The following is a 20,027-nucleotide window of genomic DNA, read 5'->3' on the forward strand; positions in this document are numbered from 1 at the left end:
GTGGCCGCAAGCCAAGAGACACTGGCAGTTGAAGAGGCAGGACAAATTCTCTTCTCGAGCTTCCAGAGGGAGCCTGGTCCTCCTGGCACCTTATGCTTGCCTTGAAGTACTGATTTTGGACTTTCTTTTTTTTTTTTGAGACCGAGTCTGGCTCTGTCGCCCAGGCTGGAGTGCAGTGACACAATCTCGGCTCACAGCAAGCTCCACCTCCCGGGTTCACACCATTCTCCTGCCTCAGCCTCCCGAGTAGCTGGGACTACAGGTGCCCGCCACCACGCCCAGCTAATTTTTTGTATTTTTAGTAGAGACGGGGTTTCACCGTGTTAGCCAGGATGGTCTCGATCTCCTGACCTCATGATCCACCTGCCTCGGCCTCCCAAAGTGCTGGGATTATAGGCGTGAGCCACTGTGCCCGGCGATTTTGGACTTTGGATTTCCAGAATGGACAGCATCTTGGAGAGGCTGCTGCAGGGAGAGGCATGAGGTGGAGACCACTATGCTGAGCAGAGCTGGGGGAATAGTGGGTGTGTCTTTTTGAGAGAGACATGCGAGTGGCACATGGGGTGAGGGAACAGGGCGGTGATGGAGCTGAAACCTGCCATGTTGGGGTTGGCGGTGCCATTGGAGGCACTACTCGCACAATCTCGGCTCACTGCAACCCCCACCTCCCAGGTTCAAGCAATCCTCCTGTCTCAGCCTCCAAGTAGCTGGGACTGCAGGCATGTGCCGCAGTGCCCGGCTAGTTAAATAAAATTTTTGGTAGAGATGAGGGTCTCACTATATTGCCTAGGCTGGTCTCGAACTCCGAGGTTCAGGCGACCTCTTGCCTTGCCCTCCCAAAATGCTGGGACTACAGGCATGAGCCGCTGCACTCAGTCTGGAGGCCCTGTTTTCTGAGCTGAGGTGAAAGTGTCCTCCGCAGCAGGGCGGCACTGTGTCCAGGCAGGGATGACTCACCCCCACAGAGGCCTACCCGCCAAGAGGGTGGAGTGGTGTCCTGGGCTGATGCAGAGGCAGAAGTGCGAGAGCTTAGGATTTCACGTAGCTTCTCATGAAGTGCTGTGGTGCTGTGCTCTCAGACCTCAGGCCCGAACTTTCCTCCGGGAGGGGTTTTGGGTGTGTTTGTGTTTCCTGGTGTTCAAGGGTCCACAAGAGCAAAGTTGGGAGGGGGGTCTCTGTGGGAGTCGGGGCACGTGGGGCAGACCTGGGGCCTTTGGGTGTGTAGGGGTGGCATGCTGAGTGACTCCACACCCATCATCGGGGCAAGGCCATGCTGGAGTTTTAGGGGGTATGAGAGGGCTGTGCCCCTGCCAGGACATCCAGCTAAGCCCCCTGCCCAGCTGGGCGAGCGCTGTGTTCCCAGCACCCCAGACATTCCCATGCTGTGGTCTGAGACCACCATTCTTCAGTGGGAGCCAACACAGCATAGGATGGGAAAACAGTGCACCAAACAGCACAGGGAACAGTGATAAAAAGGCCACTGTGGCCGGGCGCGGTGGCTCACGCCTGTAATCCCAGCACTTTGGGAGGCCAAGGTGGGTGGATCCCGAGGTCAGATCGAGACCATCCTGGCCAACATGGTGAAACCCTGTCTCTACTAAAAATACAAAAATTAGCTGGGCGTGGTGGCATGTGCCTGTAATCCCAGCTACTCAGGAAGCTGAAGCAGGAGAATTGCTTGAACCTGTGAGGCAGAGGTTGCAGTGAGCTGAGATTGCGCCACTGCACTCCAGCCTGGGCGACAGAGCAAGACCGTCTCCAAAAAAAACCAGACAAACCATTGCTCACAGAAAGTGCTGTGTGCTGGCTGTGCCCCACATCCTAGTGAGAGGTTGGGAAGGTGCTGTTCCACATTAGGGAGGAAGTCTTGGGCCATAGCCACCAGGTGTGTTCTGCACGAGGCTGGGGCCAGCTTCTCCAGGCTGGTAGGCCATGGCCACCCAGGCTGAGAGCTGCTGACAGCTCCCGGTGGGCCAGCCTCAGGCATGGTCCTTGCAGCTTCCCTTCTGCCTGCAGGTTTTCCAGCTTGCAGCTCATCTGGTGTACTGGGGCAAGGCCATCATCATCTACCCGCTGTGTGAGAACAACGTCTACATGCTGTCTCCCAATGCCAGCGTATGTCTGTGAGTGCTGCTGGCTGCCAGAGCCTAGAGCCCCGAGTGGGAAGGGTTGAGGCTGACAGGGCCCTCCAGATGCTGTTCTCTGTGTTGGCCAGGCACCAAAGGCTGTGGAAGCCCCAAGGCCAGGCTCTCACTTCAGCCTAACTCCTGGCCACTAGCGTGTCCAGGTCCCAATTCTGGTCTGGCTCTGTGCTCTGTGGCTCTCCTGTGTCCCCCATATGCCTGGCCCCCTCCTCCAGGCTGGCTCTCCTAATCCACCTTGAGGGATCAGAGGTGAGATGCAGGGTGAACTGTGCCCATGGCTCCTGCTGCTGCTCAAGGGGAGGTGCCCAGGCTCTGTCCACCTGGAGGCCTGCCTGGCCTTATAACCGTTCTGCCCTCATCGCACTGTCCTGGCCCACCTGCCACACTTTGCTTCTCTGCTGCCCACTGAGGCCAGTGTTGAGAACATGGTGGGGGGTCTGAGAACACGGTGGGGGGTCTGCTGCACTCACTGGCGTGCTCGCCTGCCTCCAGGTACTCCCCGCTGGCCGAGCAGTTCTCCCACCAGTTCCCATCTCATGACCTGCCGTCCGTGCTTGCCAAGTTCTCCTTGCCGGTCTCCTTGTCAGAATTTAGGAATCCCCTGGCCCCCGCTGTGCAGGAGGTGAGTCACAGAAGCTCAAGGAGCCCGGAGTGGCAGGTGTGTAGTGGATAGGCACTACCTCCCTGGCTGTTGGTTCTGATCTGAGAGCCCTCAGCGGTGCCACCTGCTTCTCCTTGGTTTTGGGGGCTTGCCGTGCAAGCGCTATGTGCCCAGCAGGGCCCAGAGGTCAGCTGCCGGGCCACCTGCAGATGCTTGGCCAGTGACCCAACACGGGCAGTTGCTCCCTCCCCACAGAGCCCACCCTGGCTGTGGCAGGCAGTTTTTAGGGTTAGAACCGAGTTAAGCAGGAGAGTGCTTACCTTTTCTGGGCCTACAGACCTGCCTTGTACCCCTTTGGGACTAGGGACTGCCTACAGATGAGGGTGCAAAGGCAGTTTTGTTCTCACTGGGCCAGGGCCTGACCCTCTGAGAGTTCTGCTTCTGTCTTCACTCCCTGCCATGGTTCAGGTGGCCACAGGGTCTGTGGGTATGAGTTCTGGGGTCACTGCTCCCCAGAATCTCCTCATCCAAGAGAGCCTAGAGAGGACCCTAGTGGGCCTGGGTCTTGGCAACGGGCAGGCAGGTTGGGAGCTAGGAGTGGCTGGGGGATAGGAGGCCTCCTGCAGGTCTGTGGGATGAACTGGTGCACCTGCATCTGTGGCAGGGCCAGTGGCTTCCCCTGTGGGCTGCAGGTGTCACAGCCTCGTGCTGAAGTGGCTTTGCCATCCTCCCCTCCACTGAGTTCTGGGCAGAGACTCAGAGCAGGGCCAGATAGGACACAGTGTTGGAGACAGACGAGCTGGGTGTTCTCAAGTCTTTGTCTCCAAAAGTATTTGAGTAAGTGCCAGATCTATTAGGCAAAACCAGTCCTTAAAGTCAAACCCTTTCCGTTCTCAAATTGTGAATGAGAATGATTCTGGTTTTTCAGCTCCTTTAGACGCTGAACCTGACAGAGCTCTCAGTGCGGTCTTTCATAGAGCCCTTGGTTTCTGGGAGCTGAGCCAGGTTGTACCAGCTAAATAAAAGGCACTCTCTGCACCCCTCCTCTTGGGGCAGTGCTTCGGGAGGAGCTGCTGGTGCTGCCTTCCCAGAGGCCTCCTGTGGTCTAGATAACGGGGTGGCTTTTCCCGGCCATGACTGAGTGGTTGCTCCAGGCCTTGTCAAGGGGCCGAGGTGGAGCCAGGTTCTGCCTGGGCCCCAGTGCTGGGAAGCCCCTCTGTTTTATTTTTGGTTTATTGATTTTATTTAATTTTGATTGCACTCCAGGCTGCAGTGCAATGGCATGATCTTGGCTCACTGCAACCTTTGCCTCCCGGGTTCAAGCAATCTCCTGCCTCACCCTCCCGAGTAGCTGGGGTTACAGGCGTGCGCCACCACGCCCGGCTAATTTTTGTATTTTTAGTAGAGATGGGGTTTCACTGTGTTGACCAGGGTGGTCTCTAACTCCTGACCTTGGGTGATCCACCCACCTCATCCTCTCAAAGTGCTGGGATTACAGGCGTGAGCCACTACGCCCAGGTTTTTTTTATTGTTTTGATATAGAAACTTGCTCTGTTGTCCAGGCTGAAGTGCAGTGGCATGATCTTGGCTCACTGCAACCTCCGCCTTCCAGGTTCAAGTGATTCTCCTGCCTCAGCCTCCCAAGTAGCTGGGATTACAGGCGCACACCACCACGCCCGGCTAATTTTTGTATTTTTAGTAGAGATGGGGTTTCACCATGTTGGCCAAGCTGGTCTTGAACTCCTGAGCTCAAGTGATCCACCCGCGTCTGTTTCATTTCTTAAATTCATGTGAAGTCTGGATATCTTGCAGTCCTTTTGACCAGGTCTTCTTACTTGCCTGGGATATATCCCCCGTTCCCATCCCCAGTCCCCCAGCCCCCTCCCAGGAGGTGACCCTGGCCAGCAGCTCCTTGTTGACCCTCCCAGAGATGAGTAGACAGATGTGTATCTGAGGACACTGATGGCTGCCTCACACCTTGCTGCTCAACGCCTGAGTCTGGGCAGTGCTTTCTCATGGCGACTGGACTCTACCTGGCACAAGGCTCCTCACTGCTCCTCACTGCCAGCCCCCCCTGCTAACCCAGAGACACTGGAGGGCCTGGCCAGGATGTGCCTTCTCACGGTGGGGGCGGGGGGGGGTGCTCCACCCCCAAGCCCAGGGTCACTGGCCTCAGCTTTCTTGTGGATCCACTCTTGTGCTCAGGGTGGACTTTCAGGTAGATCCAAGGAGAGGACTTTCTGCTCTCAGGGTGCCTGCCCACAGCCTCTTTTTAAACAGTGTCTGGGCTTGTCTGGAGGTGGACTGGCTGGCTGGGTCCAACTCCAGGGCCAGTGGGCCAAAGAAAAGAGGAGGCAGAGGGGCAGCTGCAGCAGCACAGTGTCGGGGGTTTGCTCAGAGAAGCAGTCACAGGGGCCTCCACATCTCAGGTCCTGCTCCTCAGCCAGAGGCTGGACGGCCCAGGTGTGTGGTGGGAGCCTGTGCAGGTGTGATCCAGATGTTCCCATGGCCCCTCTCCCTTCCCAGGAGGGTGAGCGGGCCTTGCAGAGCTGGCTGGTAGCTGGGCGCTCCCTTTCTGAGAAGAGGGCCTTTCTGCCTGTGAGTCAGCACAGGGAGCGTCTGTGGCCATGTCTAGGGCCGTGGCTCCCCGATCCCCAGGAAGAAGTAGGAGTGGGGAGGGGGACCAGCCTCACCTGCTGCCACCCGCAGACCCAGCTCATCCAGATGGTGGTGTGGATGCTGCAGCGCCGGCTTCTCATCCAGCTGCACACCTATGTCTGCCTGATGGCCTCACCCAGCGAGGAGGAGCCCCGCCCGCGAGAGGACGACGTCCCCTTCACTGCCCGGGTTGGCGGTCGCAGCCTCAGCACACCCAACGCCCTCAGCTTTGGCTCCCCAAGTAGGGCCCCCAGGGCACCGCTGTGGTAGTCACGGGAGATGCTTGGGGGTGGCATCCAGGAGGCTCAACATGGGCAGTGCTGTGGGTGATGAGGGGCCTGCACACACATGCATGTGCCTCGTGTCCCCCGTGGAGACACCTCTCCTGTCTCCTAGCACCACCATGACTCTGAGGCGGCAGCTCTGTCTCCGGGCTCTTCAACAGGCTTGCTAGAGTTAGGAGCAGCTCCCAGCCCACCAAATCAGTGCTGGAATCTCTGTCCCTGCCTGGGAGCAGAGCAGGATCTCATACCACTACCAGGACAGCTGACACCTCTGTGCCCCAGAAGAGCTGTCATGGCCAATGTGGTTGAGGGCAGCAGCCTGTTGCCAGGTCCTAGGTCCCCAGGCTTGGGGAAGGAAGTGGGTGGAAGACTCTGAAAGTCCTCCGCTGGCTGAGGTCTGGCTGTAGGCTTCATGCTTCATGTGAGGACCCCACCTGCCCAGGGTGCTTTGTACTCCATCCTGGGTGAGGGGCAAGATGCCCAGGCCCACCTTGGGGTGTTTGTGGGGCACACATTGCACCTCTGTTCAGGTCCCTTGAGGTTACCCCCAGAGGGGAGGCTACCTGTTTCCCAAGTCAGCCATATGAGGGGCGTGTCACACCCAGGAGGTGGGGCAGCAGCAAATGCTTGCAGACAGATGTACCCTAACCCTTGTGGGAGTTAGGGGTGTCATTGGAGGCTGGCTGCTGGCTCTGCCCTCGCTGTTCCCCTGGGTGTCCTGAAATTCCACTTGGTCACCCTGACCCATGCCCCCCACAGCCAGCAGCGATGACATGACCCTCACTAGCCCCAGCATGGACAACTCCAGCGCAGAGCTACTTCCCAGTGGGGACTCACCACTGAACCAGAGGATGACAGAGAACCTGCTGGCCAGCCTGTCGGAGCATGAACGTGCAGCCATCCTCAGTGTACCCGCAGCCCAGAACCCTGAGGACCTCCGCATGTTTGCCAGGTGGGTGTACCTTGGCCTGTTGGGACTGGGGCCAGTTGCAGGGTCAGGGCAGAAAGTGAATAGGGACGTACGCAACAGAACCACCAAATCCACTGAGAACAAATGGGGCCCTGTTTGAGATGGAGTCTCTGCATTCAGGTGTGTAGGGGCAGGTGCTACTGCCCAGACATGGGGATGCGGCTTGTCACCAAGACTCCGGGCTGTGGGCCTGGTGTGCCTATTTTTGGGACTCTTCTCTCTCCAGTACTTCTTAGATGTTTCTTGTCCCTTGAGAGGCCGTGCCAAGTTCTCACCCTCATGGGACTTGGCAGGGGTTTGCCCAGGACTCTAAGCCCTGGGGGCATCCAGGATCCCCCGTATTATAGGTGACGTGGCTCAGTGGTCTCTGTCAGCCCCACCCTGACTTGGGGGACAGTTAGGGGCATAGTTTCCCGGGAGTGGTCAGGGACTGAGTTCCTGGTTAAGAACCACACTCCAGGCCCTCGAGAGAACCACTTGCAATTCTTCTGAGCAGCTGGTCCAGGTCTCACCTGCATCCTAGCCTCCTCTGTGCCAGTCTGAGTTGCAGAAACCACCTTAAAGCAGCCACCTTCCAAATAATGGTGACATTAAAAAAAAAAAAAAAAAAAAAACTGGGCACGGTGGCACACGCCTGTAGTCCCAGCACTTTGGGAGGCCGAGGGGGGCGGATCACGGGGTCAGGAGATTGAGACCAGCCTGACTAACATGGTGAAACCCCGTCTCTACTAAAAAATACAAAAAATTAGCTGGGTGTGGTGGCGGGTGCCTGTAGTCCCAGCTACTGGGGAGGCTGAGGCAGGAGAATAGCGTGAAGGCAGGAGGCGGAGCTTGCAGTGAGCCGAGATCGCGCCACTGCACCTCCAGCCTGGGTGGCAGAGCGAGACTCCGTCTCAAAAAAAAAAAAAAAAAAAAAGCAGGCCGGGCACAGTGGCTTACGCTTATAATCCCAGCATTTTGGGAGGCCGAGGTGGGTAGATCACCTGAGTTCTGGAGTTTGAGACCAACCTGGCCAACATACAATGAAACCCTGTCTCTACTAAAAAATAGAGAAATTAGCCAGGTGTGGTAGCGCACTCCTGTAGTCCCAGCTTACTTGGGAAGCTGACGCAGGAGAATCGCTTGAATCTGGGAGGTGGAGGTTGCAGTGAGCCGAGATCGCGTCACTGCACTCCAGCCTGGGTGACTGAGTGAGACTCCGTCTCTCAAAAAAGAAAAAAAAAAAGCAGTGACCGTTTGGCTCCAGAGCTACGTGGGACTCACCGTAGCATGAAAAAGAAGCCACCAGCAGACCCCTGGTCCCAACATCAGGACGCAGGCTGGGGCAGCTCTGGGTTTGAACAGCCGTCTACCGTCCTGGACCCACTTTGCCCACCTGCTGGTCAGCGGGACCATGGTGGGCATGGGGTCCAGGAGGCCTGCCTACCCTTGTAGGGGGCTGTGGTGGCTGCCTCCCTGGCCTTCACTGCCAGCTCTGCTCAGGCCTGTGGGCAGCTCAGAGCTGATTCCCAACAGCAGCTATTTGGCAGAGGCCTTTGGGGGCTGGCGTCAGGTTCGGCTCATGCCTACCCATCCCTTCCAGGCTCCTTCACTACTTCCGCGGCCGCCACCACCTGGAGGAGATCATGTACAACGAGAACACGCGGCGCTCCCAGCTGCTCATGCTGTTTGACAAGTTCCGCAGCGTGCTGGTGGTGAGCACCCACGAGGACCCCATCATTGCCGTCTTCCAGGCTCTGCTCCCCTGAGCCCAGGCGGAGGGCGGAAGGCTGCTGGGTGTGCAGGTGGGTGCTTGCGTCTCCCCACCCCAGGGCTCCCCCTGTGCTGAGGCTAAGCCCTCTTAGTCCTGAGGCCTGGCATTGGGTGGATGCCGGCCGGCCGGCCGTGGCCCAGTGAAGCCTGCAGAGCCCCGCTGTCCTGGCCCCTGGTGGTTCCGCTGTGGGGCTGCTGCCCTCTGTGTTCCTACACTTCCCTCCAGTCCTTGCCGCATGCGTGGGCATCTCCACGCTGGAGGGGGCCTGCCAGGACTCCTGTCTCTGGGTGAGGGCCGCATCCTTCTAGGCCCACGTGGGCTGTGCATTTCTCAGACGCTCCTTCCGTCCCTACACCTGCTCCTTGGACCACCCCCCCCATCTGTGGCCACCCTGAAGAATGTGCAGAAACACTTGTGTGGCCTCTCCCTATCTGACAGCCTTCCATTTGTGAAGTGCCCTGTGGCCCCCTCCCCAGCACCTCTGTCTGCCATGTGCTTCTTCCTCCCAGGCTGCCATGAGCCTTTCCTGGCCCAGCCCTCACCACAGTCCACAGAAGCCACAAACAGGCTCTTAGCCAAGCTGTGACCTGGTCCTGACCATCTGGGGCACGAGGGCCTGGGCTGGCCCTGCTAGGCTGGAGCAGCCCTGTCACCTGTGCACATCTTGCTGGTGGAGGCATGGCCCACTGTCCAGGACCCCACCCTCGGGGGCTCTCGGCTCCCACACTGATGATTCTCCCCAGCATCCACACCGGGCCTGGCGCTACGTACTCAGGGCCCCCAGCCCTCTTGTGCTGGAGGAAGAGCTGGCTCCAGACACGTGTTGATCACCTAGAGGAGCTCTGGCTGACACAGTTTTCTAGAAATAAAACATTTATTTGGTTTTTAAACAATTAAAAAATCTTGTCTGGGCAGGCCCTTTGCTCAGGCCTGTGTGTCCTGCTCAGCCGCTCTGTCGACCACACTGACCCAGGGGCTGCCCCGGATGTAGAAGCGGAGGGGTTTCCGGGCCCACTCCCCAGCATGGCCAACGCCCACCCGGGCTGCTGCCACAACAGCTGGCTCACTGGGCTCCAGGGGACCACGTTCCAGCCATATAGCTTCATCCTGTGCCAGGTCCCTCTGGTCAAAGCTCTTGTTGATGGCGAGGGCCTGGCACAGCTTGGAGGGGCCACTGCAGAGCTCGCGGTCCTTAAGGACACGGCTGGCGGTGCCTTTCCGGAGAGTGCTGCGAAGCTGACGCATGGTCTCCAGACCTTCCAGGGGCTCCAGTGCTCGCAGCAAGACGCAAGCCCCGTCCCCTGTGGGACGGACAGTTTGGAAGTGGAGCCTCCCTAGGCTCCTGTCCTCTCTGCCCTAGTGCACATCCAGACATCCCATGCTGCAGGGAGGGTGCAGCTGCCTTCCTGCCTGGGCCAGGGACCTGCTCTGTGCACCTGCACCGTCTGCTGGGTCTGACCTGGTGGGAGGGGGCTGCACCTCACTGTGTCCAGACCCCTCTGCCTACCTTGCCATCCTCTAAGCCTGCACCATGAGGTAGTGCCTCCTGTGGGCACCTCTGGCTCCCACCACCAGGCAGGGCCTCCACCACTGTGGCCGCCCCCACAAAGCCAGACTGTTAAAAACACATGACAAATGCTGGATATCAGCTCCTTTCTACCTGGCTTCCCCTGGTCTTGTGATTGGCCACAGCTATGAGGCCAGCAAAGGAAGCTCCAGAGAGCCAGTCCTCGGGTGCGATCATTCAGCCAGGAAGCAGGAAGCCTTGGCCCTGGCCAGGCCCCAGTGCTCCCCTTCTGCCTCACCCACTCAGCATTTGTGTTGGTCAAGTGGTGGGGGCTAGGGGTTGGCTTAGAGCAGCTGCCAGTGTGCACCGGATGCTGGGAGAGCCCATGCAATGACTCAGTGGAAGGACTGACTGCAACGCCCTGCACAGGCAGGGCAGGAGGAGGCTGATGAAGCCCTCTCACCTCCCTTGGGATCCCTCCTCCAGCCAAGCCCCCTCCCTCACCAGGCCAGGCCACTTGTGAAACAGAGACAGCAAGTGAAGGCTCCTGTGCCCAGGGGCTCACTCCAGCACAGACAACCAAATTCCCTCTGCCCTGGACGTTTGGAAAGGCCCCTTGGATTCCTGGCTGGGGACAACGATGACCTGGACCCTGGCCATAAGGGCCCTGGCCCTCCAGCGAGGCAGCTCCCTAGAGACACCTGCTCTGATGCACCTGCGCACCCCTGGCCCTCCCAGCCACCTGGGAGTCAGAAGCTTAGCCCGGGGATGGCCAAGCCAGTCCCTACTCTTGGGCTGCAGCCACAGTGAGGCTCTACATCAGCAGCCAGGGGCAAGCACTAGTGGACAAAGCCATGCCCTCCGGCAAAGCCAGCAAATGCGGCATTCCTGTGAGGAGATAACCCTTGACCAGCCAGTTGTCAAAGTATTTCAAGATAAAATCAAGGCCAAGCAAAGCCTTTAAGTTCCCGTCCATTCTGTGATTCCCACGCTGCTTCTAGCTCACCAGGTGGGGCGCCCGCTGCCCACCCTGACCCACCTCAGTAGGAAGAAGCAGGACCCTCTACATCCCTGTGGGTGCAGGGCACATGCCCCTCATTGTCTCACTAAGCCCCCACAGAGCCGCCTGCAAATGAGTCAAAGCCTGGCCACCCTCATCACCGCACCCCCCTGCCCTGGCTCCTTCACACAGAACACATCGAAGTCCCACATCCTGACAAAAACACGACCCCTTTGATCTCTTCCTGCCAAACCTCCCGTTCCTCACCTACTCCTCTGCCGACCCTGACTCCCCCTGCTGTGCCCACTGCTCCATCCTTGGCAACCTGACCACTCTGCTCTTAGCACTGCGATTATCCTCTTCTCAAATCAGCTTCTCATCCTCATGTGCTGCCTCCATCAAGGGCAGGTGACACTTGTGTGCTCGGCCTCCTTTTTCTGCCTCCACTCCAACCAACCCTTTCTTTTCCCTTTTCCTTTCCTTTTTTTTTTGAGACGGAGTCTCGCTCTGTCACTCAGGCTGGAGTGTAGTGGTGCGATCTCGGCTCACTGCAACCTCCGCCTCCCGGGTTCAAGCGATTCTCCTGCCTCAGCCTCCCTAGTAGCTGGGATTACAGGTGCCCACCACCATGCCCAGCTAATTTTTGTATTTTTGGTAGAGACAGAGTTTCACCATGTTGGCCAGGCTAGTGTCGAACTCCTGACCTCAGGTGATCTGCCCGCCTCGGCCTCCCAAAGTGCTGGGATTACAGGTGTGAGCCACCACGCCCGGCCCCAACCAACCCTTTCTACCCCTCTAACCAACCTTGCCCTGTCAGTGCAGCCAGAGCTCCTGAAACCCTGACCTGGCCCTGGAAATGGCACTTCCTTGCTCAAATGCCTGCCCCACCTCAGTCCTCCTAGTGGTCCCCTGGCTGCTAGCTGACAGGGCTCTGCCAGCTCTCCAACCCCCTCAACCACCGACCCGCCGTGCCCCAGCACTGCTCACCCTGGCTGGAGATGTTCATGCAGAAGTACATGCCATAAATGATGTACACGTACAGCGTCCCGGGCTTCATGAACATGCCTCGGTTGCGGGGGGTCTGCCGGCCACCCCTTGAGTGGGCAGCTTCATCCTCTGGCCCCAGGTATGCCTCAGTCTCCACGATGCGGCCTCGGAGTTCTGTGCCATTAGGAAGTCGCCGGACTAGGACCTGTGGGCAGTCAGTTTCTGCTCAGGGCAGGAAGGGATGGGGGTCCACTTGCCCTAACAGTGCCCAGCCTGGACCTCATCTCCCCAGCTCAGGGTGTGTCCGCCGCCCAGGTCTAGCCAGAGACCTGCCCCGTCTCCATGCTGCCTCTTCTCTTGCTCCTGCTGAGGCTGAATGTGGCTATTGAGGGCACCAGTTGTCTCCTCCAGCCCTGCCAGACAACCAGACCGCAGGCCGAAGACACCTCAGGCCACAGCCAGGGCTGGGCTGGGAACCGGCCGTCACAGATTCACCTTGCAGGTCGACCTCCAAGTCCTCTCAGCAGGACCCTCCATTCTCCAGCTTCCTCCTTTCCCAAGTACCCTTGAGAAAACCATCAGCATTTAGCATGAGGCCAGGCATCATGGAAGGCACAGGACCCCAAGGATGTCCCCACACCAGCTACCTGGGAAATCCCAGAGCCCGTGAAGTCCCCTAAACCTGGGCTGCTGAGGTGGCCACAAGGGACCCTCATACTCAGCTCCCACCCTCCGGCTTTCTGAGCAGTAGGCCTAGCTGCCCCACGGTGCCCCAGCCTGGACCATGGTCCTCGTAACGGCCAACAGTTGTGTCTCACTGCTCAGAGCCCCAGAGTTAACAGCAGAGCACTGGGGACCAACCACATCCCCAGCACCTGTCTCGTTTTTAGGCCAGAGGTCAGCTGGACAGCCAGGCTACCTTCACCTCAGCCCAGGAAGCCCTGTGGTGTCAGAGGCCACGGTCAGTATCACGGGCTGGGGAGGAGGGGCACTGGAGCTTAGATGCTCGCTGGGAGAGCATTCAGGAGGCCTTCCTGGAGATAGGGTGGTGGGAAGAAGGGGTCAGTGCTTGTGCTGGAAGCTCAGAAATCCTTAGGCATCCAGAGCCGTGAGGACAGAAGTGAACAGGCCAGGCTTGGCCAGACCATTTCCAGGGGAGAAAGGGTGGCCCTGTTCCATCTTCCCTGGAGCTTAGAGGGAATGCGCCTCCAGGGGCTTCACTCTGCACACTCCTGTGCCTCCATGGGGGCGTACTGGGGGGCCCAACTACCGTTCTGGAGAGGAGGTTCCCACAGCCCTTTTCTCATTGTTTCCTTTTCTATCCCAAATTTCTGATCAGGATTTCGCTGATACCATTTCCACCAATGGCAGATACTGGGGCTTCTCACCCCTCCCCACCCCCATGGCCAACACACACACCCCTCTTCCTTGCTGGCAGAGCCTCCTGGGGAAGACCACACTCTCCTCAGCCCAGAGAGTGGCCTGGGATTTCATGGCAACTCATTGCAGTGACCCTTTTAGGGATGAGCGCATGAGCCAAGACTGGCTGAGGGGTCTGCAAGGGCATCTACTGGGAGGTTATGGAAAGGGCTGTCCCTGATCCAAGGGACGCAGGGTGAGACACCCTCTTCTCTGCTGGACATCATCTTGTCCACCAGTGGGCTCAAGTGGGCATGACTGTGGCCTGCCAAGGATGCTGAATAGAGACAAACGTATTGTGGTCCTTGATGCCATGCTGGGCCCTTACCCTGCTCTTATGATGCACCTGCCAAATGTGCCGTTTTGTTGTATCACAAATGCCCATTATATTTTGTTTTTTCATTTTTGAGACCGAGTCTCACCCTGTTGCCCAGGCTGGAGTGCAATGGTGTGATCTCAGCTCACTGCAACCTCTGCCTCCTGGGTTCAAGTGATTCTCCTGCCTCAGCCTCCCGAGTAGCTGAGATTACAGGCGCCCGCCATCACACCCAGCTAATTTTTGTATTTGTAGTAGAGACGGGATTTCACCGTGTTGGCCAGGCTGGTCTCAAACTCCTGACCTCGTGATCCGCCCGCCTCAGCCTTCCAAAGTGCTGGGATTACCGGCATGAGCCACCACACCTGGCCACAGATGCCCATTACTTAAGGTGCTTTTAGAAAGATCCGCATGGGGACAGAATGTTGTTTGTTCTCCACGAGGTCAAGCCCACATTCTAGGGTCTGCTCCTTTAGCACCCAACTCCTGGCACTGGTATTTCTCTTCTGGTTCTTCTTGGTGATTATAACCTAAAAGTGGGCTCATTAAAGGACAAAGGCAAGGCCGTGGAGCCTCTGGAGAACCAGAAAGACAGGCCTGGGGCTTTGGCACTGAGGACGGTGCCCCCAACAGATCCAGCCAAGATGCCACGGCTGTGTGAGCATCTGCTCCTGGGGACAGGCAGCACCGCAGGCCCCACCAGGATGGGACCTGGGCAGCCCCCGCTTCTTACTCCAAGTCTGATTGGCAGAGCCCAGATCCTTGACCTACACTGAGCTGCAGGGGCCCTGGGAAGCCAGCACTGTACTGTGAGCCACTACAGCGGGAAGGGGCAGCCCAACACTGGCCACAGCCACAGTTCCCACGTGTGGAAAAACTGAGGTGGATTGCCGGTGAGGAGGCTAGCGGTGCAAGTGCTCCGGCCCTAGAAGCCCAGAGCCGGGTAGACGGTGGCACCCCTGCTCCACCCTGGGCAAGCAGCACTGACAATCTCCACGTTCTTCCCAGATGACCTCAGGCAACTGAGATGACGCTAACCAGGGACCAGTGAGCAAAGCAGCTCACTGCATGAGGACAAGGAGGACTAACCGAGGGCTAAGTCCAGCAGGCAGCGGACAGGGGTTCAAGGACAACTGCAGTGACAGGCACTTCAGGAGGGACCTCGCTGCTATGTTCACATTACCTGTCCCAGAAATGCCCGGGCCAGGGGGACTGCCGGCTGGTCGAAAAACTCCAACCCTAGTCGGGTAAGGTGGCCCTTTCGGCTTGAGAAATAGATGCTGCGGTATGGGCCCGGGGTGGTGGGCGGTCCCAAGCAGGGCTCCCTGGGGCAAGGTGCCTGGGCTGCGTCGGAGGAGCTGTGTGGCTGCCCTGCTCTGGCTGGTCGCTGCTTCTTTTGCCCCATCCTTCGGGAAAACTGTAATGGGAAAAAAAATAAATAAGCATCCGAATAGGAGACAGCTGTGTGGTAAGGTCAGGCTCAGGAAGTGCAAGGACTGGATTTGACCACCTGCTTCGGTTTCTTCATCTGCAAAGCGGGGGTGACCATCCTGTGGGTTGTTATGAGGCACAAACACCCTGACACACTGGAGGCCTCAGGAAATGATCACATCTGACGATGGACGGCTGCTGCCGGTGGTAGGGTGGCTGCTCTGCCCCACATATGTGCGAGCTGCACAGCATGGGAGCCCAGGCTGCATGACCTGGGGAGCAGATGGGGGCCTGAGCCTGGGACAGCAGGGCTGGTGCCCTCTGATTCCCACTCACCATGCAGGTCCCAAGCAAAAGTCTGAGCTGGTTTCTGGAACCCTGCCCTTTCATCCAACCCTTATCAGAATTCAAAACACAGACAGGACCTTGGCAGGGCCAAGGCCTGACACAGGGAGGGGTGAGCACCAGGGTGACCACCACGTGCTCAGGGTCCCTAACTGTCCTCTGCTTCATGGCCCAGGTTGGATAACGCGCAAGTGGGGCAAAGGCAAGGTCTCCTGAGGGACTAGGAGGGTCTGCTGAGACCCAGCAGGCCGCCAGCCTCCCACCTCTGGCCTCCCCGTGGGTAGGGGGAACCTAACCACACATCCTCAGCTGTCCTGGGGCAAAGGAGGAGGGAAGATGAAGGGGGCGGGTGAGCGCCGGCCTAGCAGCACCCGAAGGGCTGGTCTTTAGCAGCACCTAAGTCCTCCTGGCATGGGAGAGATGCATTATTTTTAACGGGAGTGCTGACGTTAATGGCGAATGGAGACTGCCAGTCGGCCTGGAACGGACGCTGACGTGACCGTCTCCGCAGCTCGGCCCGCGCTGCCAACGCGCCGTGGGCTCAGGCCCCGGACGCTGCGGCCACTGCTCTCGGCCCGAGCTTGGCCCTTGGCCTACGCTTTGGCTCTGCCCCGAACCCTCGGGGCGGTGGGCGGTACGCCCGTCCCCGGCACTCCCGTTCCCGCGGCCGCGCTCGCTGCTGCGCCTGGGAGTGGGCGCGTCTGTTCCGCGGGGCGGCCGAGGCGCGCGCTCACCTGGGCCCCGCTGCGCGCGGGCATCCGGCGGCTCGGGCCGGGGCTTCGTAGGGCTTGGACCCCGGCGCGGAGCCCAGCAGCCGCCAACCACGGAAGCACCGCTGGGACTGGGGCGGAGCGGCGCCTGCGCAGATGGGGACGGAAGCCGGGAGAGGGGGCAGTGAGCGCCGGGAACTGGCTGCGCCCGCGGGGCGGGGCGGGCCGGGCCACGTGGAGGTGGGTCCTCTTCCCAGCGCCCACCGCCAGTTCTGGACCGATGTCCGGGCCTGATGCGGTGCCTGCGGAGCGAGAGCAGGGAAGGGGCACCTGGGGGTGGGGCGAGCCCACCACTGTGTCCTGGCGCCCCTCCCAATGAGCTGTCCGCCCCCGCCTGCGCCCTGGTCGCCTAGCGGCCTCAGAGCTCGCTCCAGCAGCCGGTGGTCAGACCACCAAGAGGACGGGCCCATCGTGAACCTGAGTGGGTCCTCGAGGGGCCCGGGCGGAGTGGTCGTGCTTTGGGGGAGGAGGCAGGCCGTAGACGTGTTTTCCGGTGGGGCGCCAGCGGAGAGCGCGCCTGGGAGGCCGCCCCAGCCCTGGTCCGGAGTGGGCCAGGGTGTCCTCATCCAGGAAGCGGACGCCAGGCTTGTGCGGAAGCCCTTGCCCCTGGCCGGGGTTGTCACAGGCTGGTGGAGGAAAGGAAGGAGGGAGCGGAGCGGATTCTGCCCCTGCAGCAGAGCCCCCATCCCTCTTTCCGCCCAAGGATGCTAAAGGGAGCTCGCCCACGTTCTGGGTTGGGCCTGCTGGAGCGCAGCCACCCTCCTGTAGAGGCTGAGGCCAGACCAGGGCTGAACACGGCCTGGCAGTGCGCAGCCGTCCTACGCTTCCGAGGCCTCCCCAGCGGCCCAGCGCCTGCTGCGCCCGTAACCTCTCAAGTCAGATCCATGCCCCTAGGGAGGGGCAGGGACGGTGCTTGGCCCGGTGGAAGGAAGGGCCTAGGGGACGGGCCGTAAGGGAGCTGGGCACACTGCTGGCTCCCACGGCTCATGGCAGCCCCAGCACCCAGCAGAGCCATCCCCCGCTTCTGGCCACTTGAGGGTTTATCTGGGTCTGCAGAGCCCCTCCACTATGGCAGGCACAATACCACCCCACAACCCACCTCTGCCGTACAAAAACCCTCGAGGGTCTTTTCCTGAGCTTTGACTTCTGTGATCGTGGTCCTGGAAAGAGGCACCTGAAAAGGCCTTGAAGAGCAGTTGGGCACCTGGCCGTGTCAGCTGGGAGACGCTGGGCAGGACAGACGCACAGGCCATGTGTCTGGAACCCTCAGATGAGTGTGACACCTGGTCCTACAGAAAGGCTAACAGGGCAGGACCCTGGTCTCCAACTGCGTCTCCTCCTCTGACCAGCCGTCCCACCCCCACGGGCCCCAGCCACGACTTCCTGGGGAGGGAGGGGCCATCAGTCGCCTGCTGGAAGCCACCAGCTGTTTGTAGCACTGCGTGCCGCTTCCGGGGTGGGGGCACAATGTGTCATCAATCTGTGTTTATAAAGCAGCCCTGGATGTGATCCCACACCCTCCCTGCTTATCCCTGCAGCCATGCCTCCCAGTGAGTCTCTCCTTCCTGTGGGAACAGCCCCCCATCCCCCCAAGTACTCGGAAACTGAGGCCCCAGCTGAGCCTTTGTCTTCTTGATGGGCAGGGAGAGGATGGGTGTTACTTTGTACTTATATTTATTCTGATGTCGCAAGTGATCCATGGTCCTTGCAGAAATCATGGGGAGTCCGAAAGCTCCCAGAGGGGTGTTTTTATCCCCACCTTTCTTATGAGGAAAGAGAATCACTTGGAGAGCAGATTGGCCCCTGCCCCAGGAGGTGGAGAGGCTGGCGCCGGGGCACCAGCAACCAACTTCTCCAGATGTTCTGGCCTGAGTGCTGGGGGTTGCGCAATCTCTGGGCACCCCCCCCCCCAACTTCCTGGTTTGTGGTCTAAGGCTCCCACCACAGGCTGGAAGTGGTGGGATGAGAGTTCCAACTGCCGCCTGCAGAGTGGGCTGGCGGGCTGGTCCGGGGCAAGAGAAAGTGGTGCCAGGTGAGAGGAGGGTGGCCTGGGGCTTCCTCTGTCCCCAGTTTGCCCCACTGCTGGGCTGGAACAGGCTTGTTGGAGGAGGCAAGGATATCAGTGGAAGATGGAGATGAGGACACCCTTGAGGCTTTGAAAGGAGTGAAGGCTAGTATTGGTGCTGGGGTGAGCAGCCCTGACCCCCAACCTCCACAACAGGCCACAGGCTGTGGAGGGGCTGGAGCTGCCTCCAGCTGTAGGAGGTGTGGGCATCAGTCACTGGAGCCTTTATAAACAAGTCTTTGAGAGATGTGGCTCTATCGGCTACAGGGGTCAGGGTGCCCAGCACACTGGCTCCGTCTTCTCTCTGATGGAGGGGGGGTGCTGACAGCTGTTGAAGCGGGTGTCAGGTCAGAGCCCATGGGCTCCTCTACATAGCTTTGAGCTGGCAGCTTCCCAGCAGGGTGGCTGCTGGCCTCTTGACTGGTCTCCACGGCCGTCTGTGTCTGGTGAGCCCTGGAGGGTCAAAGCTTCCTTGGGCAGAGAAGGCAGCCACTGGGCAGGCCGAGGTTGGGTGTGTGTGAGCTACATCCTCCCTGCCTGGGGCTGTGCTGCCAGGCCCTGGGCCCAGGTGCTTATGGGAACCCCTTGCCAAACCCTGGGATATGGGGAGGGGGCAGCTGCCTCAGAAATAGCCTATGACTTCAGGCCACTGGCTGGCCTGGCCCAATTCTGCCTCTTCCCCAAATAGCCAGGAGCTGGTCATGGGCCCATCCCTGGAGCCCTGCTCCCCAGGCGGTTTCTTCTGATCCTTCTGGGGACTCTCCGAAGCCCAGGGTCTGACCCCTTGGGTGATTACTTGTGGCCTGGAAGCTGAGCTGAGGATTCTGGGGTAGCTGTTGGGAACACTCCTCTTACTGGTCAGGGCTCCCATTCCCTCTTGTCCTGGTGTGAGGTCCACAAACCCTGGGGTTGGTCTAGACACCCACCCATTCTCAGACACCTACCCACCAGCCCCAGGAGTGCTGGGCAACTGCAGCTGATTTCCATTTCTCCAGGGTGCATGAGGCGGGAAGAGAGGGGCTGGGAGCTGGGTTTCCGTATAGGGGCTCCTCCACCAGAACAGAGAGTAGCAGAGCAGGCATGAGGCAGAGCACACATGTGTGCACACACTTGTCCATGTGGACTGGGTACCGTCCTGAGTTTCATGCGCGTCCGTGTGAAGAGACCACCAAACAGGCTTTGTGTGAGCAACAAGACTGTTTATTTCACCTGGGTGCAGGCGGGCTGAGTCCGAAAAGAGAGCGAAGGGAGATGGGGTGGGGCCATTTTATAGGATTTGGGTAGGCAGTGGAAAATTAACAGTCAAAGGGCAGGAGTGGGGGTCACAAGGTGCTCAGTGGGGGAGCTTCTGAGCCAGGAGAAGGAATTTCACAAGGTAATGTCATCATTTAAGGCAGGAACCGGCCATTTTCATTTCTTTCGTGATTCTTTACTTGCTTCATCTGGATGTATATGTACAGGCTTGGGCTCAGAGGCCTGACACTGAGCACACGTGTATCGACCCCCCTCTGATCATCCTTCTGATGACCTCACTCAGGAGGCCAGGGTGGGCTGAGAGCCTGGGGATTCCTGGACACAGGCTCTGAGCTGGGGATTTGCCTGCAGAGGCAGAGTGGGGCATGCTCCCCACTGAAGGTGACTCCTGGGTGCGGGGTGTTTCAGCTCCGAGCCAGCTGTGGCTGGTGCTCCTGGCAGCTGCTGATGAGTGTCTGGGGCTTAGAGCGGGTCTGGGTGGGGTCTGACAGAGTCCACTACAGGAGGAGACCTGCTGACACCA

The 20,027-nt window shown here is 59.3% G+C and overlaps 2 protein-coding genes across 11 annotated transcripts in view; one reads left to right on the plus strand and one right to left on the minus strand.

The window, feature by feature from the left end:
• NPRL3 (NPR3 like, GATOR1 complex subunit) overlaps positions 1-15,095 on the plus strand; it is a 66,187-nt gene extending 51,092 nt beyond the window's left edge. For 3 of the 7 annotated variants that reach the window (XM_055243078.2, XM_055243081.2, XM_055243083.2), the window contains 5 exons: positions 2,017-2,123; positions 2,637-2,766; positions 5,455-5,644; positions 6,447-6,639; positions 8,240-10,873. In XM_055243078.2, coding sequence (XP_055099053.1) covers positions 2,017-2,123; positions 2,637-2,766; positions 5,455-5,644; positions 6,447-6,639; positions 8,240-8,405 — 786 coding nt within the window. In that variant the 3' untranslated portion in view covers positions 8,406-10,873. Of the gene's footprint in view, positions 1-2,016; positions 2,124-2,636; positions 2,767-5,454; positions 5,645-6,446; positions 6,640-8,239; positions 10,874-12,794; positions 12,866-14,647 lie in introns of those variants that run through there. The other 4 variants (XM_055243079.2, XM_063617026.1, XR_008650945.2 and 1 more) reach the window with 3 other exon arrangements.
• Positions 9,266-17,560, minus strand: MPG (N-methylpurine DNA glycosylase). Of its 4 annotated transcripts, none has more exons than XM_055243099.2 (5): positions 17,285-17,560; positions 16,150-16,427; positions 14,823-15,056; positions 11,905-12,109; positions 9,266-9,711 (listed from the first exon to the last, which is right to left on the minus strand). In XM_055243099.2, exons 1-5 carry the CDS (start codon positions 17,436-17,438, stop codon positions 9,335-9,337), a joined length of 1,248 nt encoding a protein of 415 aa, XP_055099074.2. In that variant the 5' UTR covers positions 17,439-17,560; the 3' UTR covers positions 9,266-9,334. The 4 variants fall into 4 exon arrangements, with proteins under 4 accessions (XP_055099074.2, XP_063473098.1, XP_063473097.1 ...); XM_063617028.1 differs by having other exon boundaries at positions 16,150-16,273; positions 17,285-17,397; XM_063617027.1 differs by lacking the exon at positions 17,285-17,560 and adding an exon at positions 16,603-16,620 and having other exon boundaries at positions 16,150-16,273.
• Between the last annotated feature and the right edge of the window lie 2,467 nt (positions 17,561-20,027).

The sequence above is a fragment of the Symphalangus syndactylus genome, chromosome 14, assembly GCF_028878055.3.
Source record: "Symphalangus syndactylus isolate Jambi chromosome 14, NHGRI_mSymSyn1-v2.1_pri, whole genome shotgun sequence".
NCBI lineage: Eukaryota > Metazoa > Chordata > Mammalia > Primates > Hylobatidae > Symphalangus > Symphalangus syndactylus.